The following is an 18,252-nucleotide window of genomic DNA, read 5'->3' as shown; positions in this document are numbered from 1 at the left end:
TTGCAGTTGACTGGGCAGAACCCAGTTCCTCCACCCCCAGGTATGAGCAAAAACCACAGCTCGCTCACTATGTGTGTGTGAGTGTGTGTTTGTGCATGCACATGAGAGTGAATGAGTGAGAGAGTGTGAATGCCCATGATTGGTTACTCATACGAGAGAACAAAACAAGAAGAGCCATATAATGTTCGTATTGGTGGCTATATTGTTCCATATTGCAACTCTTGCATCAAATGTGTGAATGCTCTCTCATCTAAATACACCAAACCTAGCATTTCAAGGAAAAGTTGAAATTTCTAGCCCGATATCTTGACTTGCTTGTTAATTAAGTGTATGTAGTTGTTTCTGTGGGGGAGACATTCATGTAACACCTGATTTTAATACCTACAGTCTGATATAGTATATAATTCAGGGACGCACAGAGCTCTTCAGTACCCCCCCCCCCCCCCGGTATGTATTGTTCACACAGTGTCCAGTTCATAAGCATGAGGGTAGAGTCAAATGACCTAAAGGTGCTAGATCCTTTCTGATCTTGGAAGCTAAACAGGATTAGCCCCAGTTAGTACTTGGATGGGACACCAGCAATGAATACAGTCTATTGGAAGGAACTGACAAAGCCACCTCTGAATATTCCTTGCCTAACAAACCCCTATGAGATTCATGGGGTCTCCATAAGTCAACAGGATACTTACATACACACAAAGCCAGATCGTGAGCATGGTATAGTCAGAAGAGTCTGGTGCTCTGTAGGACTTGATTGAACAGCCCTTTTAGTTCACTTGTAGAGGTGTTGTGTTTGATATATATGTTTTACTATATGTAGCTGGTATTTTACAAACAGAAATTTCTTTAACCTTATTTTAACTATTTTCTTCATGCAATAGATGAAACTAGAGTTCCCACAGTTGAAAACAAATAGAAAAAACATGCTTCTTGAAGAAGAAAATACTGTTGACTTCGTATTTATTCCTCCAGAAACAAAAGAGAGAGTTTTGACAGAGCACCAGAAAGAAGTTCTAAGAACTAAAAGGTTTGTAGAATAACATTGTTTTTATACAATGGTTCCTCCACATTTGCTTGGGTTAGGGGTGAAGGACCTCCGTGAATGTGGACAAACCACAAATAAAAAAATTATTCTTTTTACCTGTCTAGAAATCTCCAGGTCCTTCAGAGAAACTCTGTGGTCAACATATGCCAGAGGTTGATCATAGAATCATGCTGGAGGATCTACAAATGCCTAGAGAAGTGTTTTCTTCAGAAACTTCTAGGTTCTCCAGCACAACTCTGTGGTCACCTTCCAGCCGAATTGCGCTGGAGGACCTAAGGAAAACGTATTAATCAAACACGCAAATAATCAAATCCACAAAAGTCAAAGCCACAAATGTGGAGGGACAACCGTAAATCTTTCAGGTTTTCAGAGTTAGAATGCTAGATTTTGATTAATCCCTTAGTTGCCAGGAGATGTCAGAAATACTGCATTGAACAGTGTTTTGGTGGCTCTCTAGAGACCAAAAAGAACTTCCTAGTTAATTGCTCTCCCCCTTCTCTCTTTTTCCTTACCTGGGTTCTGTAACTGGAGTGATGTTGATTAAAGCTTATGGACTCTTTTAGATAGGAGGCAGAGGTGGATAGTTGATTAATCATATGCAGGCTTCTCTTGATTCTTCCTTTGTAGCCATCTTCATGAGTTTTAATTCTTTAAACATTGGACTATACTTAGGATGTTCGTGTTGTTCTTGAAATTTTGATTAGTTCTCATTTTGCAGGGTTGATATTCCTACTATGTACAATAATCTAGATGCCTCCCAAGACACTGCCTTGTTTTCCCAGGATAGCCAAAGCCAGGAAGATTCTGTGTAAGTATTTAGATATGACAACAAAGCATTGAAATGTAAAGTCTTCATATGTTCAATTTATCTAAATATGGAGCCTTCATTTTAGGGATAAAGCAACCTCGGTAGATGCAAAAGAAGAACATGGGAATAAAGAGAACATAACAGTATCCCAGGTATTTTATTCTTTTGTATTTTGGGGGGGGGGTGTAGATGGGAATGATACTTTTCGATCATAAAGTAATTATCGGGAAAAAGATCTAGCATGTCATACAAAGCATATGTATGTGCTGACCTGTATTTTTTTTTTTTGCCAAGTATCCAGTTAACCGATAGTGTATGGCTTCCTTGACTGAATCAGACAACCCATAATGTGGTCTTCCTCTTTCCTTACTGCTTTTAACTTTGCTGAGCAGTATTGTCTTTTTTAGTGAGTCATGTTATGTCCAAACTACGATGGCTTCAGTTTAGTAATTTTGACTTCTAGTGAGAGTTCAGGCTTAATTTGCTCTTGAGTACATTTTTGAGTGACAGCAACATGTTTCTTTTCCTGCTTTGTTCTTATTGGAACAAATTCTGAAATTGTAGTAAAATAAGGTTTCAATTCTAACGCAGTGTTTGAGAAGCAGGGTCAAGAAATTTTGGGGGCAGAACAAAAAAAAATGTCAACGTGATTGAGACATGATCGGTAGTCTTGTTGATCTAATCAGGCTGTGTTGAGTGAGCTGCTGCCAGCATGTCCCACATAGTGCTATTTTGAGCTTTTGATAGAAAGATTGGATATGAATGATATTGACAGTATACTCATTTTAATTTTTAATATTACAACAAATTACTTGAATGCAGGATGAAAAAGTGGCAAGTGACCTGCCTGTCATCCCCTGTACTGAAGTTACTGAAAAGTGCAATACAGATGTACTTCCAGAGAAAACTGCTCTCACCACTAATGAGCAACATGATAAAAAGAGCTTAGAGTCAAACTGTAAGGAATCAGAAATTGGTGCTAATAAAACAGTTTCAGGAGAGCCAGATGTTTCTTTAAGTGAAAACACTTCTGATATCAGCAACACGAGCTCTGCTTCTAGTGATGTCATTTCTGGAACGCCACAGCCTGTTAGCAGAAGACAGTCCTTCATAACTTTGGAAAAATTCGATAGTTCAGACGTCAGACCCTTCAGTCCCTCCTCTTTTAGTAATACCTCAGGACCATCTGGAAGCATTCCTTTGTCAGCCAAGCAGGAAAGCATGGTGAGTTCAAATGGCTCTTCCAAAGGAAAATCAGCTGTTGAGAATAATGATACTGTGAAAGTCAAAAAGGAAGAAGGCCGCATTCGGACTAAAAGGTCATGCCTTGAAATCATAGATGCACTAGAGAATTATGTCAAAGTCAAAAAAGCAAAAGATGAAAATACGTTGAATTCAAAATTGCTTTCTGAGAGCACAGTTGGAATAAAGAGGTCAAGTCTTAGGCAAAATAAAACGGAACTTTCAGAAGACAAGAAAACAAAGCTAGCACATCCTGATCAAGAAAAAATTATTGCAGTAGCTGTAACCACACAGGTTGAGGAGAAACATGAGTTACTTGGTGAGGCACAAGAAGCAGGATATTTGGTAGACATTCAGTCTCAGGCTTCTAGTTTGACTGTGACTGGAGATATAAAGACAGAAATTAAGCAAACTTTGGACAATGTTGCAGAGACAAAAACAGGACTAAATATAGATTCTAAAGAGAATACCCCTCCAGTAATAGACGTATCAGGAGAAACAATATCTAATGTTAGCCAAACCACACAAACTTCACCTAATCAAAAACCATTAAGACGTTCTTTAAGACGAAAGTCAGAAACCATAGAAGGCTCTGTAGATAGTCAAGATAAGGAACACAGCCAGCAGAAAAAAGATGGGCATAAAGATGATGAAAAGCTTCTACTAATGAAGGCTCCCCAGGTTAAGGAGACTGTTTCACACAAGCAAAAATCTGTACCTGAAAACACAATAGATACACAAAGAGGTATACATGAAAGTAATGCTATAGAAGGAATAATCACGGATGAATGCCACACCTCAAGAAATAGCCAAGAGGAGGGTAGCAAAAGCACTAGGAAGTCTGAAGGCAATAACAGTGCTTCTGACATAAATGACCTGCAAGACTCTGCATCAGATGCTGCTGCTGAGAAAGCAAAAGAGCCTCCACGGTACCATACCCGAAGATCCTCACAAGGATTGCTTACTAGTATAGAGAATTCAGAGTCAGATAATTCTGAAGTAAGAGAAGAAGGGACCAAGAGGAAAAAATCAGGAAGACTGAAAAATAAAATCAGTTCCCTTGGAAACCATGTAAAAGAAGATCTGGAAAGCCAAGATGTTCATTCACAAGGTCCAGTAGAAATCCAGAAAGTCTCAGTAGAAAATAAAGAGATGATCCTATCTGAGAGTCATATGAGCATACCTCTGGTTTCAGATAATAGTGAAGAGGGAGACAAAAATACCTTCCAAGGTAGTGACCATTTGGAACACAAAGAAAATATGGACATTCCACTTTATAGAGAGACTTCCCATCCAGAGAAAATTTCTGACAAAATGCTGACGGAGACATCTTTAGAAAGTAAGCAGGGAACTAGAATTCTTGATACAGATTCTGTTGGATCCTACAGCACAAGCAATCTTACTGATGTTTCTGGAGATAATGCCCATGGAACAGTTGTTGCTTCTGGTTCATCTGAGAAAACAGAGCCGTCTGAATGCCTGCATAAAAGAAGCAAGCGGACCAGAAGATCAAAGAGCTGTGATTGCTGTGATGAAAAGTCATCTGTACAGTTAGAACAGTCAACAGCTGATGTTAAAAAAGTAGGTACTCCAGAATCAAAGTTAAAAGAACATAAAAAGGCACCTAGTAAAGCAGCAATGGCTTCACCATCTGTTCAAGCTGAAGAGTCTGAATCTGCGGAAAGACTCACTGTGGTACCATGTGCAACAAGTACCCCACTACTTTTCTCAAAGGACTTGGCTGACCTAAAAGATTCAAGAAGAGATACTGAATCTGATGGGCATTTACCAGAAGTTGAAGTTCCAAAAGAGGAACCAAAGAACTTGCCATGTGTCAAAAGTGACAGTCCTGTTACAGACAGCCTGGGTTGTGTTGATCTGGTTGAAGAAGCTTCTGGACCAAGTTCAGCAGACTCTCATTCAAAAGAATCTATTACGCAGTGTCCATCAGAAGTGGACACAGATCCAGATGCTGTAAAAAAGGTTGTCACTAATCAAAGTGATGAATTAGAAGAAGCAGGGATGGATGTTGACCAACCTGAGGAAAAACCCTCTAGTGAAACAGTTGTCAATGTTGTTCAGAATGCTGTGGAAGAGGCTACAGTAGCTTGCATAACGGCGCTACCAGAACCTCAAGAAACTGAAGTAGGCCAGGAAGAAAATGCAGAAAGTGTAATAGCAGACACATCGGTGGGATATCAAACTTCAGATTTGGTACAAAAGGACAGAAGTAACACAGATTCTCCTCTCAGGTGTAAAGAACTTGATGCTTTATCTTTGTCCAAGATGAATGAAAGCCCTAATGGCGTGCAAGCACGCTGTGTGTGGTCTCCATCAGCCTCTCCCTCTACCAGTATTTTGAAGAGAGGAGTAAAAAGACAACAAGAGGAGGATTCTCCATCACCTGCAAACAAGGTATTTTTCATTTTATATTTCTATATGTTATATGTCTATAAAATAATATACCCTACTTTTCCCTCCCTTTTGATTAACATCTCAGTTTTTTGTCATTTCTACCTCCCCATATCCATCATGTTAAATGAGTTTAATAGTTTCAGATCATTGGGGATGGGTATGTCTTAAGCAAAAGAAGCTTCTGAATTCCTTGTCAGAATAAATGCTGATGCTCACAGTGAATCTGATTTTATATATGCAGGGTGTCAGGCATCTGTCACAATCTCTAAACCCAAGATCCTGTACACCTTGCTAGTATTGTTCCAGGGGAAGAGAAGGTAAAGAAATTGCTTAATGGCATGTGGTGGCAAGGAAAAGAAGGTGACAACAATGGGAGAAAGCAACTGGCTTCAAACAGCCTATTTTTTGAATGACTGGATGTAAAGAGTACATCTATTTTTTTTATCCTCTATGAGAAAAAGTATCTTATTATGTTATTGTTGTTGTGTACCTTCAAGTGGATTTCCATGACTGAGTAGGGAAATCGCTCCCCCTTTCGAAACATGGTCAACTGTGAGATTTAGTCATTATTGGGAGGGGGGTTAAAATGTTTTACAGGAAATTTAATTTTTATGCAAAAAACCAACATGGTGTGCAAAACCTCCATTGTTTTTTTTAACACAAAAATAAATTTTTCACACTAACCAGTTTTTAATGTAAACAGATTTTTTGCTAAAATGTCTCAGGATAGAACAAAAAATGTGTGGGGGCGGGGCAGGAGGCATTAGAAATAATTTATTCTTGCATGCAATAACAAACAATGGAATGACTTGCATCCCTCTCTTAGAGTCAAGGCACTTTGGAAACATTGCCACTGTTCCTGAGATGTAATATCACTGGACCAAGGTTTATATAAAGGTGAATGGAGCTAGCCAGGTGTAGTGATTTGAGCATTGGACGATGATTCTGGAGGCCAGGGTTCAAATCCCCCATTCAGCTATGGAAACTGATTGGGCAAGTCAACACTTTCTCAGCCCCCCCCCCCCCCCGAACAAATCATGCCAAGAAAGCCACATGATAGGTTCACTTTAGGGGGGTCTCTATATGTCGGAAACTGCTTGAAGGCACACAACAAATAGAATGGTGAATCATTACAAAATCAGGTAGTATTAATTCACATTCAGCTATTGAAAAGTTATGATTACTGATAACTTAATTGGTACTCATGTTGGCTTTTTAATGCACTTAAACAACATTGCTATTCACTTTCCTAGGAGTATAAAGCACTTCATGGTTTTGTTTTAAATGTCTTTTAAAAAAAACTGCATGTAGACAGTTTGTGCATCCAGTGTATATAAGTTTAATCTGTATATGTCTATGGCATTTAAATCTATCTAAATAATAATTTTATTAAATTTCTGTGAACAGAATCGACGTGTTTCTTTTGCCAATCCAATTTACCAAGAAGAATTAGCAGATGATATTGACCGGCGTAGTCCTGTGGTTAGAATCCATTCTTGTAATGGTTCTCAATCTTTCCAAAGTGTTAAACCTTCACCCAGCTCCCAAGCCAAGGTAATAACTGGGTTTCTTTCCCAATAAATAATAGCTTGAGATTCAAGAGCTTTGCCATAGACAAATATTTAACCATACAAAAGAGGCTTGAATTCAGACATTTCTGTGTAGAGAGCACTTCAACACGGGGATTGGCACCTCTGACCCTCTTCCCACTTTAGTTACTTACAGTCCATCAAAAGTTGTGTCCAGAGCAGTGAAACCATGAATGTGCAGAAGTGCTTTCTACTGTTCTATGGGGACAGTTGCTTCAATTTAAAGTCCAGCATTCGGGCAAGAAAGTAGCAAGGAAGTTCTAGTTTTCTTTAACACTTTGCTAGATCACTAAAGAAGTATTAATTGCCTCAGGAAGTATGTGCCCCATTCCTTTAAACTGGTTGTTGTCATACTACTAAATTAAAGAGCCCCAGTTACAGTCAGACTACTTGAATAGAATTAGTGATGGGTTTTTAGGTGATATTTGTGTTCCTGAGAGAGCTTTTTTCCTCTTCTCCCATCCAGCCTATTACCACTCCAGTCAAAGGATCTCTGTCCCCAGGATCTCGTAGCCATAAATATAAGAGCTCAAAGAAGTGTTTAGTAAGATGGCTTTCATTTTATGTTTCTCTTCTCTTATTTTTGTTTTGTTTTGTTTTGGTTTTTTTCTTTGTATTCAGCTAAATTAAACTGAGCCAAGGTAATAATATTTTGTTTTGTTTTAAGATCACTGAAATGGTCAAGGAACCTTTACCAGCTCCTACAGAAAGCATATATCCTGCATTGGTGGGCTGTAAAGCACCAGTTGACACTATTTTGCCACAAATTACCTCAAATATTTGGTAAGTAGCACATCAGGGAGGCAAAAGACTTCCAAGCAAATACTGTTTGAAAATCTCCTTGAATGGTAGATATATCAGAGACTGCAACAACAAAAACACAGTAGCAACAAGAAAAAAATGCGGAGAACAACATGGCCAGCACTGAGCTGTCTATTTTCTCTAGTGAAGGAGTCATCCAGCATGGATTACTTCCATCAATTTCCAGGCAACCTATGAACCTATTGTAACCTGTATAGCTTGTATTTTTCTAGTCAGATCATGAGCTCCTCCCTCAGTTGTTCACCTTGGCTCATTTGGATCAGGTCATTCTTCACCTATTTCTTAGGGTTGTGTCTTCTGCTTACTGTCCTTGTTTTAAAAAACAAACAAACAAACAGCTTCATTTATATACCGCTTCATACTGTCTAAGCTGTTTACAAAGTGTAAGCCAATTGCCCCCAACAATCTGGGTACTCATTTTAGTGACCTTGGAAGGATGCAAGCCTGAGTCGAGCTTGAGCCCTTTTGCTGGTATTGAACTTGCAACCTTATGGTTTTGAGTGAGTGGCTGCAGTGCAGGCATTTAATCACTGCGCCACCAGGGCTCTTAGAATTCCAGACCAACTGTCCTTTAATTTGGATTTGGTTCTTGTGTTGCCCTTTCACCTTTCCCATTGTGTTACGTTTTCCTATCCTATATTTTATCTCTTACTCGCTTGCATTTTTGCAATTTATTGGGAGTGGGTATCTTTCCTACACCTGTGTGCTATCAAAGCGATGCAAAGTCATTGGCTAAACTAGTGCAAAAATCATCTCTGCAGCAATTCTGCACTATCACAGATTTCTACAGGAGTCCCAGACTGCATGCACACTGCAGAAGTAATCCAATTTGACATCACTTTAACTGCCATTGATCAGTGTTGTGGAATTCTGGGAATTGTAGTTCCTTTTACCTCTATTCTCAGTAGTTCAAAGCCCTTCCCTTTGGTGTGACATCAGCCTCCAGTGTTTTTACATGGTATTAGTAGGTCATACCATGTATTGGTTGCATCGCAGAGATTTGTTCATCTTGGTGCCATTCTAGATGTACAAGTAGATTGAATTTCACTTTCTCCAAAAATTCTCAAAAGATTATGCATCTTCGCTTTACCACATGAAAGTGGTTGATCGGATGTCCTTGGCTTATCTTGGTTCCATGATACATTCTCTGCAAGTAGTTTTGGGGGACTATTTTTATTCACATCTTGTTCTGTGATTCCTTCTCACATTTCACACTTAATTAGTGTGTAATGAAGTGTTGAGGCAGGGGTGTCAAGGGAAACTCACCTCCGCCCGTGGCCCTCCTTCTCCAGGACATGCCCTACATTCTCATATCTCTCCTCCCTGATAGAAAACTGCACTGAGATGAAAATTTAGTGTGGGAAGCAGAGTGTCCCTTTGCAAGCGTGTATGTTTGCTTTGGGCAAAAGCTTGGTGAACTAAATGCTACAGTGTTGCAAAGTCTGTAGGCTAAAGTACACATTTGCATACATGGAATTGCAATTTTAATAGGCACAGTGAATTCTGATCAAGGTACATATTGACATCTCATTGGAAATGAGCATGCTCTTCTTACCTTGTTAAATGTTTGGCTTTAACTAAGGGCCAGAGGATTAGGACAGCTCATTCGAGCAAAGAACATCAGAACTGTGGGTGACCTGAGTTCCCTATCAGCAGCTGAAATCAAAACACTTCCCATTCGTTCTCCCAAAGTGTCGAATGTTAGAAGGGCTCTTAAAGGATACCATGAGCAGCAGGTAAGTCATCTGTAGTCAACTGTTCCAGTAAACTAAGCAAAACTAAGCATGAGAAAATTGCTCTGATAAGCATGGAGAATATTCTTGTGCTTTCCTGAGATCTCCCCCCTTCACCATTGTTCTGTTAAATGTCTTGGAGTTAGTTCTGTAGCTAAATGATTAATTTCTATATAGCAGGAGGAGGGAGGCTTCTGAGGATTTAATGATGAGTAGTATTTCTCCTCCCCCTTTCTAACTTCCCTACATGATCTAGTGAGGGGAGTTGGTTTGCAACCTCTGTCCCTGATTCTCCCCACTCCTGTCCTACTTAAATCTGCCTGATTCTTGGATAAGTCCATTTTTCTCCCATTTCCTTTTTGGTTTCTAAATTAACTGGACTTTGGGGAATTTTCCCTGTACACATGCAGCTAATCTTTTCTACATACCTGCAAAGTCTCTCAAATAGATAAAAGCCCCTGCTGGGTAATTTTGTTTTACTGCCCAGCTGGTAGACTCCAGACTACCAAGCTCCTCCTTTAGAAGGAATAATTACACTGTATACATATACACTTGTCCCTCCTTTTTTGCAGACTTGGAGTCCACAGTCTCACTCTTCACAGGAGGAATAAGCAGAGGGGGATAAAATGGCGGCACATGCGCCATTATTTTCAATGAGACTCAGATATTTGCGAGTCACCATTTTCATGGGGGGAGGGAGGTTCGGAACGGATCCCCTGTGAATTGGGAGGGGTACTGTACGCTCCATCCATCCATCTAGGCTTTTTTTATAAAAATGAAAAACCCAGTCTGTTGTATAGAGAACTACTTCCAAACTTACGAGAAGATCACCTGTTTTTCCTCTGAAATATGTAGATAAAATCTCATGGACTTGAGGAAACTGCTGACCAGGATAATACAGAAAAGTCTGTCAATGGCACTGATGAGAAGGCTTTTTCCATGAGTGATGATAAAGCTGTAGCAGGTAAATATGCCAGAAATGTAATGATGACTGTGTGAGATGTGTTAGTGCAGTCCAGCAACATTTGGAGGACATTAACAATTTCCAACCCAACCTAAACCATTTGCATCCCATGTTAAGGCCATTGCTATATTATCATCGGCAGTGTGATTGCTACCATACCATACTGTGATTTCTACTGTATGTTTAGGTCTCCTCTATGTATTACACTAGCAATGCCTCTTCCCATTGGGTGGAAGATTGGGTGCATGTAATTGGATAGATAAGTGTTGCATACCATTCACATAGGTATGGATCTCGAGAATAACTTATGCTTTGTGTCCATGAATAGATGTGTGTTTACTGTTTTATTTTCTTCTCAGGCGAGCCAGTTGCCTTGAGGGCAGATGACCAGTCAACTGTAGACCTTTGGGCCCAGATCAATACACTTGCTGCTCAGATGACATCTGAAAATCTTCTTAGATATTCAGGGAATGAACTCTTTGAAATGCAAGAGAAACTCCATAGCATGACAAATTGTATTATGAAAAATTTACAGAGTCGTTGGAAGTCTTCACCCCAAGAGAGCACTGTTTAATCATTTTATGTAATTCTTTAAGAAACATCTTATTTCTAAAATCCTGTATTTTTATTTCGGGTGAATTCATGAGTCTGATGTTTTCAACTGATGTATTTTTTTTTTTTAAAGAAAGCATGCAGGCATTAACCTTTAAAATTCTGTGCCCTATCCAAATTGACAATTTTATAATTGCTGCTATGCACATTTCCCCAAATTTTAAGATGTGCAAAGTCTGTGAAACTTCATGTTTAGTAGATTAGTTATATTTTTAAAAAGCAGGCTTTGATGCAGAGCTGCATCAGACATAGTGGGAAAACCTGGATTTCACTGATGTGAGTGAAGTTTGAAGTCATTTCCCAATTCCTGATATTTTTGAAAGTGCTGTTTTTTTCATATTAGGGTGTACAGTAGGTTTTTCATGTGAAATTGTACAGTGCATAATTAATACTTAACCAGTATCTCCAAATAATTATTCAGCTTTATACACAGCCTATTTTTGCATGCATCTGTTATGCAAAAGAAAACATGTCAGTACACAGTTCCAGTGGGTTTTCTCATGATCAAATCACAAGTCATTAGAATTTTATACGCAACAGAGCTATGCTTTCTCCCTCCTCCAGGATAAAGTAGATTGGGCAGAAATAACTTTGTATATTATGTATAGTTTTACCAGTTACAGATGTTATAAATTATGGTCTCTGCATGCAATAAACTGTGATATCTTTGGATGGGAGAAATTTTCACTGAATAAAGCATACTATGTTTGCCAGTTTGGACAGAGATATGTGAGACACTTGGTTAGGAAACAAATAAATATATATAAACAAAATAGTGAATGTTTGTAGTCATTTTGGTTTGATTCTGGCATGGTTGAAAGAAGTTTGGCAGTCCATGTGCAAGAAAACTGTACAGCTAACACTTCCAAAGAGAAAAGTAGCCTCTGTGTAGGAAGGGAACAAGTTTGCATAGAATAAGTATAGGGTTTGTGCTTGCAGGTAAAGCCAGAGATCCAAAGAACCACAGAAATTGTTCAGTTGTCTCAGGTGGTTTTGCTTGTTCCTGTTGCTCTAAAGATAGCTTCCAATCCTTTCGTTGTAGACATTTCTTCATACCTAATCTCATTTTAAACTAGCCACCCTGACACAACTTTCCGTGTTTGTACTTAATTCATTACCATTTCCCCCCTGCAAGTGTGTTTTGAAAACCTGAGCTGCTTGAGAAGCTGTTTATTCAACAGCTCTCTCTTTATTGGATTGGCTTGCAGCTGTGTCTTCAGCATCATCCTTAAACTCCTGTCCAGGTTGAGTTCCCTTCTTAAATATATTTATCTGTGGTATCTCCTTTATGAGTTCTCGTTTGCTTCTAGTAGTCTTCTATACATAGGTTTGGAGACATTAGAAGCATAGGTAGTACACCCTTAATGTATTTCTTGGTTTTCTTGACTAGTAGTGAATGCTACTATTTCTGTGCAGTAAATAAGCATCCAAGCATGGGTCACTTTACTGTATGTTGTGTTCCTTTAAGTCATTTTTGACTTACAGTGACTCCATCACAGGGTGTTCTTGGCAAGATTTATTCAGAGGGAATTTTCCATTGCCTTCCCCTGAGACTGAGAGAATTACTTGCCCAAGACCATTCAGTGGGTTTCCATTGCTGAGCAGGGATTCAAACTCTGGGCTCCTAGACTAAAACCAGGTCCTTTTACTGCCTTTTAAAACGCAAGCAGAAAAATTCAGGGAGGCTAAAGCTATGGATGGCTACTAATTATGACAGATATTTTATTTCCATAGCCAGAGACATCAAACGCATTTCATCATGTGTTCTCTGCTTCTTCTGGACAATATGGGAAATTATCCTTTTGAGTGTCTACTGAGGAAGTAGAAAATAAGTTCCTTTCATATTTAGTCAGCCCTCCCCATAGGCAGGCTTGCCATCCGTGGCTTTGAGCTTACGTGGAAGGCAAGCTCCAGCCGCCGTGAGCACACACCCCATTTTTTCTATGGGGCTTGAGCATATGCTTTTTCCCCATACGCAGGGGTGGTGGTCTGGAACGGATCCCCCATGTATGGGGAGGACAGACTGTATATGTTTTTTCCCATACTTTTTCCACCAAAATAAGAAACGAAATGTGTGCAGAAATGTGAAATTTATTAGTCACTAATTTGAGAGAGAATAACAGCACTGTGATCCCAGAACACTCAGATGAAAAAGGCATGCATCAGCATTCTCTAAGCAGACAAGAGGAGAGGCTTTCCCATGTTTAACTGGTTTGAGGTATTAAGCTTTACAATATTGTTACTGACAAAACAAAATAAATACATTCACCTAATTAGAATATCCAAGGAGAACACTGTTGCTTGAAAAGAAAACCATTAAAACCAACACAGTTTTTGTATTGAGAATGTGTGTGGATTCATTTTGATTCCAAAAAGGTGATCTATATCTTGGAATTGAGAATCAAACAAGTTCCCCATCACCACCTTTTTGGCATAACTCCAATGAATTGAAGATAATGGTTGAGGTTGATAGGATGATGATGCTTCCCTCTTGATACTGTGACTAATCTTACAATTCAGTTCTGATAACATTTGCTGAACATGTTTGACAGACCAAATGCCTAAGGCATATCAACAGGAAAACAGGTACCTGAGAAGCTATTAAAGGTAATAACAGGCAGTTGCAATGTAAGGTGCCTTTTTATTGTCCATGTTGATATGTTTTAGGGACGGTCACCCTTTTTAAGGCTTAAAGTGCTTCTACATAGTTGGCTGGAAGCATGCCTGTTTGCCCGGTTCTTTGCACAGTCCCGTACATCCATCCTTCATCAATGGCTTGGACGTTGACAAGAGCATCACCATCTTTGAAGGACACTTCATCTGCATCTGCTGCTGTGTAGTCATACATTGCACGGTACGTCTTCTGTTGTGATCATTTATAAAAGAAAGAAAAATCTTCAGGTTACACATGTAGTGTGTTAGGGTAAACCTGGAGAAATTGCACCCCAAGCCTGTTCCTGTATCCCCTAGGCACAGATTCCTCCATACTACTGAGGTTGGGTGGGAGGTTTATTGCCTCTGCCAAAAGGCTGTAGAAGCAGCAAATCATCTTTTCTGTAGCTCACAGGGCCCTCTTGCAGTATTTCAACATGGTGGTTCCCACACTTTGCTCCTCCAGGTGTTTTGAACTTCAGCTACCAGAAGTCCCAGCCAGCTTTGCCAATCAGGAATTCTGGGAGCTGAAGTCCAAAACACCTGGAGGGCCAAAGTTTGGGACTCGCTACATTTAAAAATCAGTTTTGCAAAACCAGAAATCAACATCTGGATACCTACAATTGTGCCTCACCCCCATTAATTTAGGGAGGTTTTTTTACTATTAATTGAAAAGGGCCCTGAATTTGATATGTGGCTTTTCTAAGCACAGCAGCCTGTTACATGCACCAACCCTGTTCCGAAAGATAATCTGCCCACAGAAAAGCCTGTTGTTTTGCTTACCCCCGCAGTGGATGGATGAGAGGGGATGGATGATACAGTTGTCTGCTGAGTGGCAACAGAAGATGATCTTTGTTGTGGCAGCTCTACCGTTTTTGCATGCTTATAATCCACTAGAAAAGAAAATGGGCGTGAGTAACAGGAAGGCACTAGAAACTTGATCTTCAAAATTTTCAGTGTGCTGTCAAAAAGGCATTACAGTGGGAAAAGAGTGCTGTTGCATTTTATTTGGTTCTGATGACAACTGGTATTAATAAAAATGAATGATTTGGAGAAACCTCCATGTTTAAAAAAGATGCATGGAGGAATTGGAACACAGAACTCTTCTAGCCAATATAGCAATAGCAAGTACATTTCTATACTGCTTATCAGTGCACTTAAGCACTCCCTAAGCGGATTACAAAGTATACGTTAATTGTTCCTAACAAGCTGGGTACACATTTTAGTGACCTTGGAAGGATGACAGGTTGAGACAACCCTGAGTCCCTGGCTGGTATTGACTTCACAACCTTGTGGCTGGGAATGGCTGCAGTACTGGCATTTAACCAGTGCGTCACCAGGACTCCTTGGAGAAAATATCTTTGCATGACACTTTCCCTTACTGTATTTTCCTAAGGCATTGGAAAATAGTGAGCCATTACTTTCCCTTATTGTATCCACAGGCATTAGGTTTGTAGTGATGCTATTAATGAAGGACAATTTTTCTTATTTTGATCTTGACTACATGCGAAGACTACTTGTGAGGAATCATTCACTGCACATGTACCTCTGACATACTTGAGATTTAATTACAAAAAATCAGTGGTGTGGTTTAAGGGCATTTGTTACTTCATCAACTATATTATGGGAATGTAACATGAAGGACCCTTGAAATTAACAATTAACCTTTCCACTTTTGTACCCTGAAATGTCTTTGTCCCTTCGAATCTTGATGCAGCGCCAGTGAGAGCATGGAAGATTTACTTTTTTCATTGCCTATGCTGGGAGGAAAATTTTGAGAATTGCCACTCAAAAGCCTAAATTTCTCAATTTCTTTTACCTGTGGCAGCTGTGGTGTAGAAGCCTCCATTGCTGTAATAGGAGAGGTGCTGGTCAGCAGCCTCTGAATGCTCAGATTTTTCATCTCCGGCACTGAGACTGAGTGCGCTGGCAGAACGGGATTGCTCTCGGCTGCGTCGCTGGGCTTGAACTGGAAGTCAAAGATGAAGAAATTATGATGAGAAACTTTGACAGCAGATTTAACTGGCAAGGAAATGATCTAAAATTCAATATAAGGTAAAGTTTTATTGGGGGTAAGGATGGGGACTGAAGACTGTTGTACTACAGAGGCTTGTATCCATACGCAACAATTCATAAGATTGCATAACATACCCGTAATCAAGTGTAAGCTTCTCGACTGAATGTTGTCTTCTGCTGGGTCATAATCAAAGACTGATCCAGGATTTGTACGCCACACACGAAGATCTGTGAAAGATATGTCAGGATGTACTTATTAACAGGCTTACATCCTCCTGGCAAAGTCACATGATCACTGCAAAGATTTTCACATGCATCACAATCTGAGAGGACTTATCCCGGGAAGAACCAGGAAAGCTCCAGCAACAAACCATTCACAGGAAGTCCCATGAATGGTTTGTTGCTGGCTCTTCCTGAGATAAGTCCTCTTAGATCACAACATTGTCTGAAAATCTTTGCCGTGATTGTCCAACTTTGCCGGGAAAATGCATTCGGAATCCCTGATTTTCCCCTGTGTGATAGTCTCCATACAGCAGAGAAAAGAGATTTGAAAAGCATGTAGAAAAGTAGAAAACAAGCTGAAATGCATTGGGCTTTTTAAACACTGAATATACCGTTGGCTAACCTAGAGCACATGGAGCTTGTCTCTTCATTGTTTTCTTCTGTGTCATACAGCACCTAATCTTGGGACTGACAGGGAAAATATATATAACGCATATATATACATATATACACATACATCTACAGCGCTATATAAATAAAGTATAATAATAATAATATAATTCCCTAAATTTATAAATATATATTTAGGAAATGCTATTCAACACACACTTGTTATGTGACTTCTCCAAAAGGTTTTGTAAATGGGAAAGAAAGGAAGTGCTCCTTTTGCTCTGAATTGTGGGTAGAATCCTGTAGCTGACATAAACTGCTGTAACCTCCCGTTATGGGTGTGTATGTTCTAGTATTTTGGAAGTGGAAAGCAAGCAGTAGAACCCAGCCAAAGTATGCTGACAGAAATTTAGTCTGCTATCACAGAAAACAGTATCTTGTCCACAGTTAACAATGGTCCATATGAATGATTTTATATACATTCATGGTTTAGTTTTTGGCATTTGGTAAAATATATTCATGGTGCCCCACAACAGAAAGTTCTGAGCAGTGATCCAAGCTAGACCAATTGTCACCTTTAGGCTAAACTGACATGTTGCTATGGGGCTTAGACAAAATGGATCATAATAAGGCAGCTTCCTAAGGAGATTATAGCACAGGAATTCCGTGACAGGATAGAGATAGGCTGTAACCATCTGGAACGGATCTTACTGCATTGTCGGCCTCACAGGATATCCCCAGCATGTTAAAAAAAAATTTAGCCAAAATGTTTTAATTTAATTATGCAAGGTTTACCTGACCTGATTGTTTTTCTTGTAGTAATCTATTCCTAATCTTTTCCTGCTATTTCTATCTCTGGTATCAAAGATTCTGTTAAAGAAGTAAAGAACATATCTGCTTCATCAACTGAACTATATCTATACATTCCTTAATTTGCAAAGGAACTGTGCATCATAACATCTAAATACCTGTGAAGTTATTAAATTCTTGATCATGATCTATCCGCTTCTGCTCCATTTCCACTACTCGTCGCTGAATACCTCTGTAGTTAATGTCACTGAAGTCCTGCATATTCTTTTTTACACGTTCTGTTATGGGGTCAGTAACTACAGGTGTGAAGCTGCCTTTGCTCTTTTCAAAGTCTTCATGGTATTTCACCTGGAATATTTTAGATAAATAAGATATCTATTCCAGCTGTTCCTATCTTACTTCGAAGAAGGGGAACTTTCAGCCCATTAACCTAGCCCATCTCACCCAGTATCCTGTTTTGGCCACCTCAGGGACAAGTCTCCCCCCCCCCCCCCCACACACACACACTATTTCATAAAGTCCTACCTCCTCCAGTCTGCAAGAGAGTGGGAAGTGCCTGTGAAATTCCATGGTTATTTCTGACTAGTGATTGGGAAGGTAAGGACTCCCTTTCCTACTCTCAGACCATGCTTCTGGGAACTTGTGGAAGTACAGACTGAGAGAGCAGTATTACTCTGGCCCTCTCCTTACATGAGAAAAACGGCAGGGGAATGAAATGACGTGCCTTCAAGGCAGTGCTTCCAGAGGCTCTTGGAAGTACCAGCTGAAAGTGCTTCTCTACCCTAACCCAGTGGGGAGGTGGAAGGAAGCCCGTTTCCTAGCCAAAGGTGGAAGTCATGGACCAAATGGCCATGAGTGTTGCTATACCACCTAATAACATTGGGCCCACAGAGAGCTAGGGGCTGGTTGAATCTAGGAGGCCTCTTTGTTTC

General features: G+C 39.7%; 2 protein-coding genes across 4 annotated transcripts in view; one reads left to right on the top strand and one right to left on the bottom strand.

Moving 5' to 3' along the window:
• RIF1 (replication timing regulatory factor 1) overlaps positions 1 to 12,003 on the top strand; it is a 37,579-nt gene extending 25,576 nt beyond the window's left edge. Inside the window, exons 26-35 of one of the 3 annotated variants that reach the window (XM_089520036.1) lie at positions 882 to 1,027; positions 1,764 to 1,853; positions 1,939 to 2,005; positions 2,676 to 5,510; positions 6,918 to 7,064; positions 7,566 to 7,643; positions 7,767 to 7,882; positions 9,504 to 9,657; positions 10,510 to 10,618; positions 10,978 to 12,003. In XM_089520036.1, coding sequence (XP_089376162.1) covers positions 882 to 1,027; positions 1,764 to 1,853; positions 1,939 to 2,005; positions 2,676 to 5,510; positions 6,918 to 7,064; positions 7,566 to 7,643; positions 7,767 to 7,882; positions 9,504 to 9,657; positions 10,510 to 10,618; positions 10,978 to 11,192 — 3,957 coding nt within the window. In that variant the 3' untranslated portion in view covers positions 11,193 to 12,003. The remainder of the gene's footprint in view (positions 1 to 881; positions 1,028 to 1,763; positions 1,854 to 1,938; positions 2,006 to 2,675; positions 5,511 to 6,917; positions 7,065 to 7,565; positions 7,644 to 7,766; positions 7,883 to 9,503; positions 9,658 to 10,509; positions 10,619 to 10,977) is intronic. The other 2 variants (XM_089520038.1, XM_089520037.1) reach the window with 2 other exon arrangements.
• Positions 12,004 to 13,303: 1,300 nt separating this feature from the next.
• NEB (nebulin) overlaps positions 13,304 to 18,252 on the bottom strand; it is a 212,763-nt gene continuing 207,814 nt past the window's right edge. Inside the window, exons 151-155 of the mRNA XM_089520035.1 lie at positions 17,479 to 17,668; positions 16,034 to 16,126; positions 15,702 to 15,851; positions 14,666 to 14,775; positions 13,304 to 14,093 (exon numbers count right to left, since the gene is read on the bottom strand). Coding sequence (XP_089376161.1) covers positions 13,920 to 14,093; positions 14,666 to 14,775; positions 15,702 to 15,851; positions 16,034 to 16,126; positions 17,479 to 17,668 — 717 coding nt within the window. The 3' untranslated portion in view covers positions 13,304 to 13,919. The remainder of the gene's footprint in view (positions 14,094 to 14,665; positions 14,776 to 15,701; positions 15,852 to 16,033; positions 16,127 to 17,478; positions 17,669 to 18,252) is intronic.

This window comes from Sceloporus occidentalis, unplaced genomic scaffold (genome assembly GCF_023333645.1).
Source record: "Sceloporus occidentalis isolate IW3139 unplaced genomic scaffold, rSceOcc1.0.p SCAF_4, whole genome shotgun sequence".
NCBI lineage: Eukaryota > Metazoa > Chordata > Lepidosauria > Squamata > Phrynosomatidae > Sceloporus > Sceloporus occidentalis.
The sequence above is the reverse complement of the archived record's forward strand: the minus strand, read 5'-3'. Positions and strand labels throughout refer to the sequence as shown.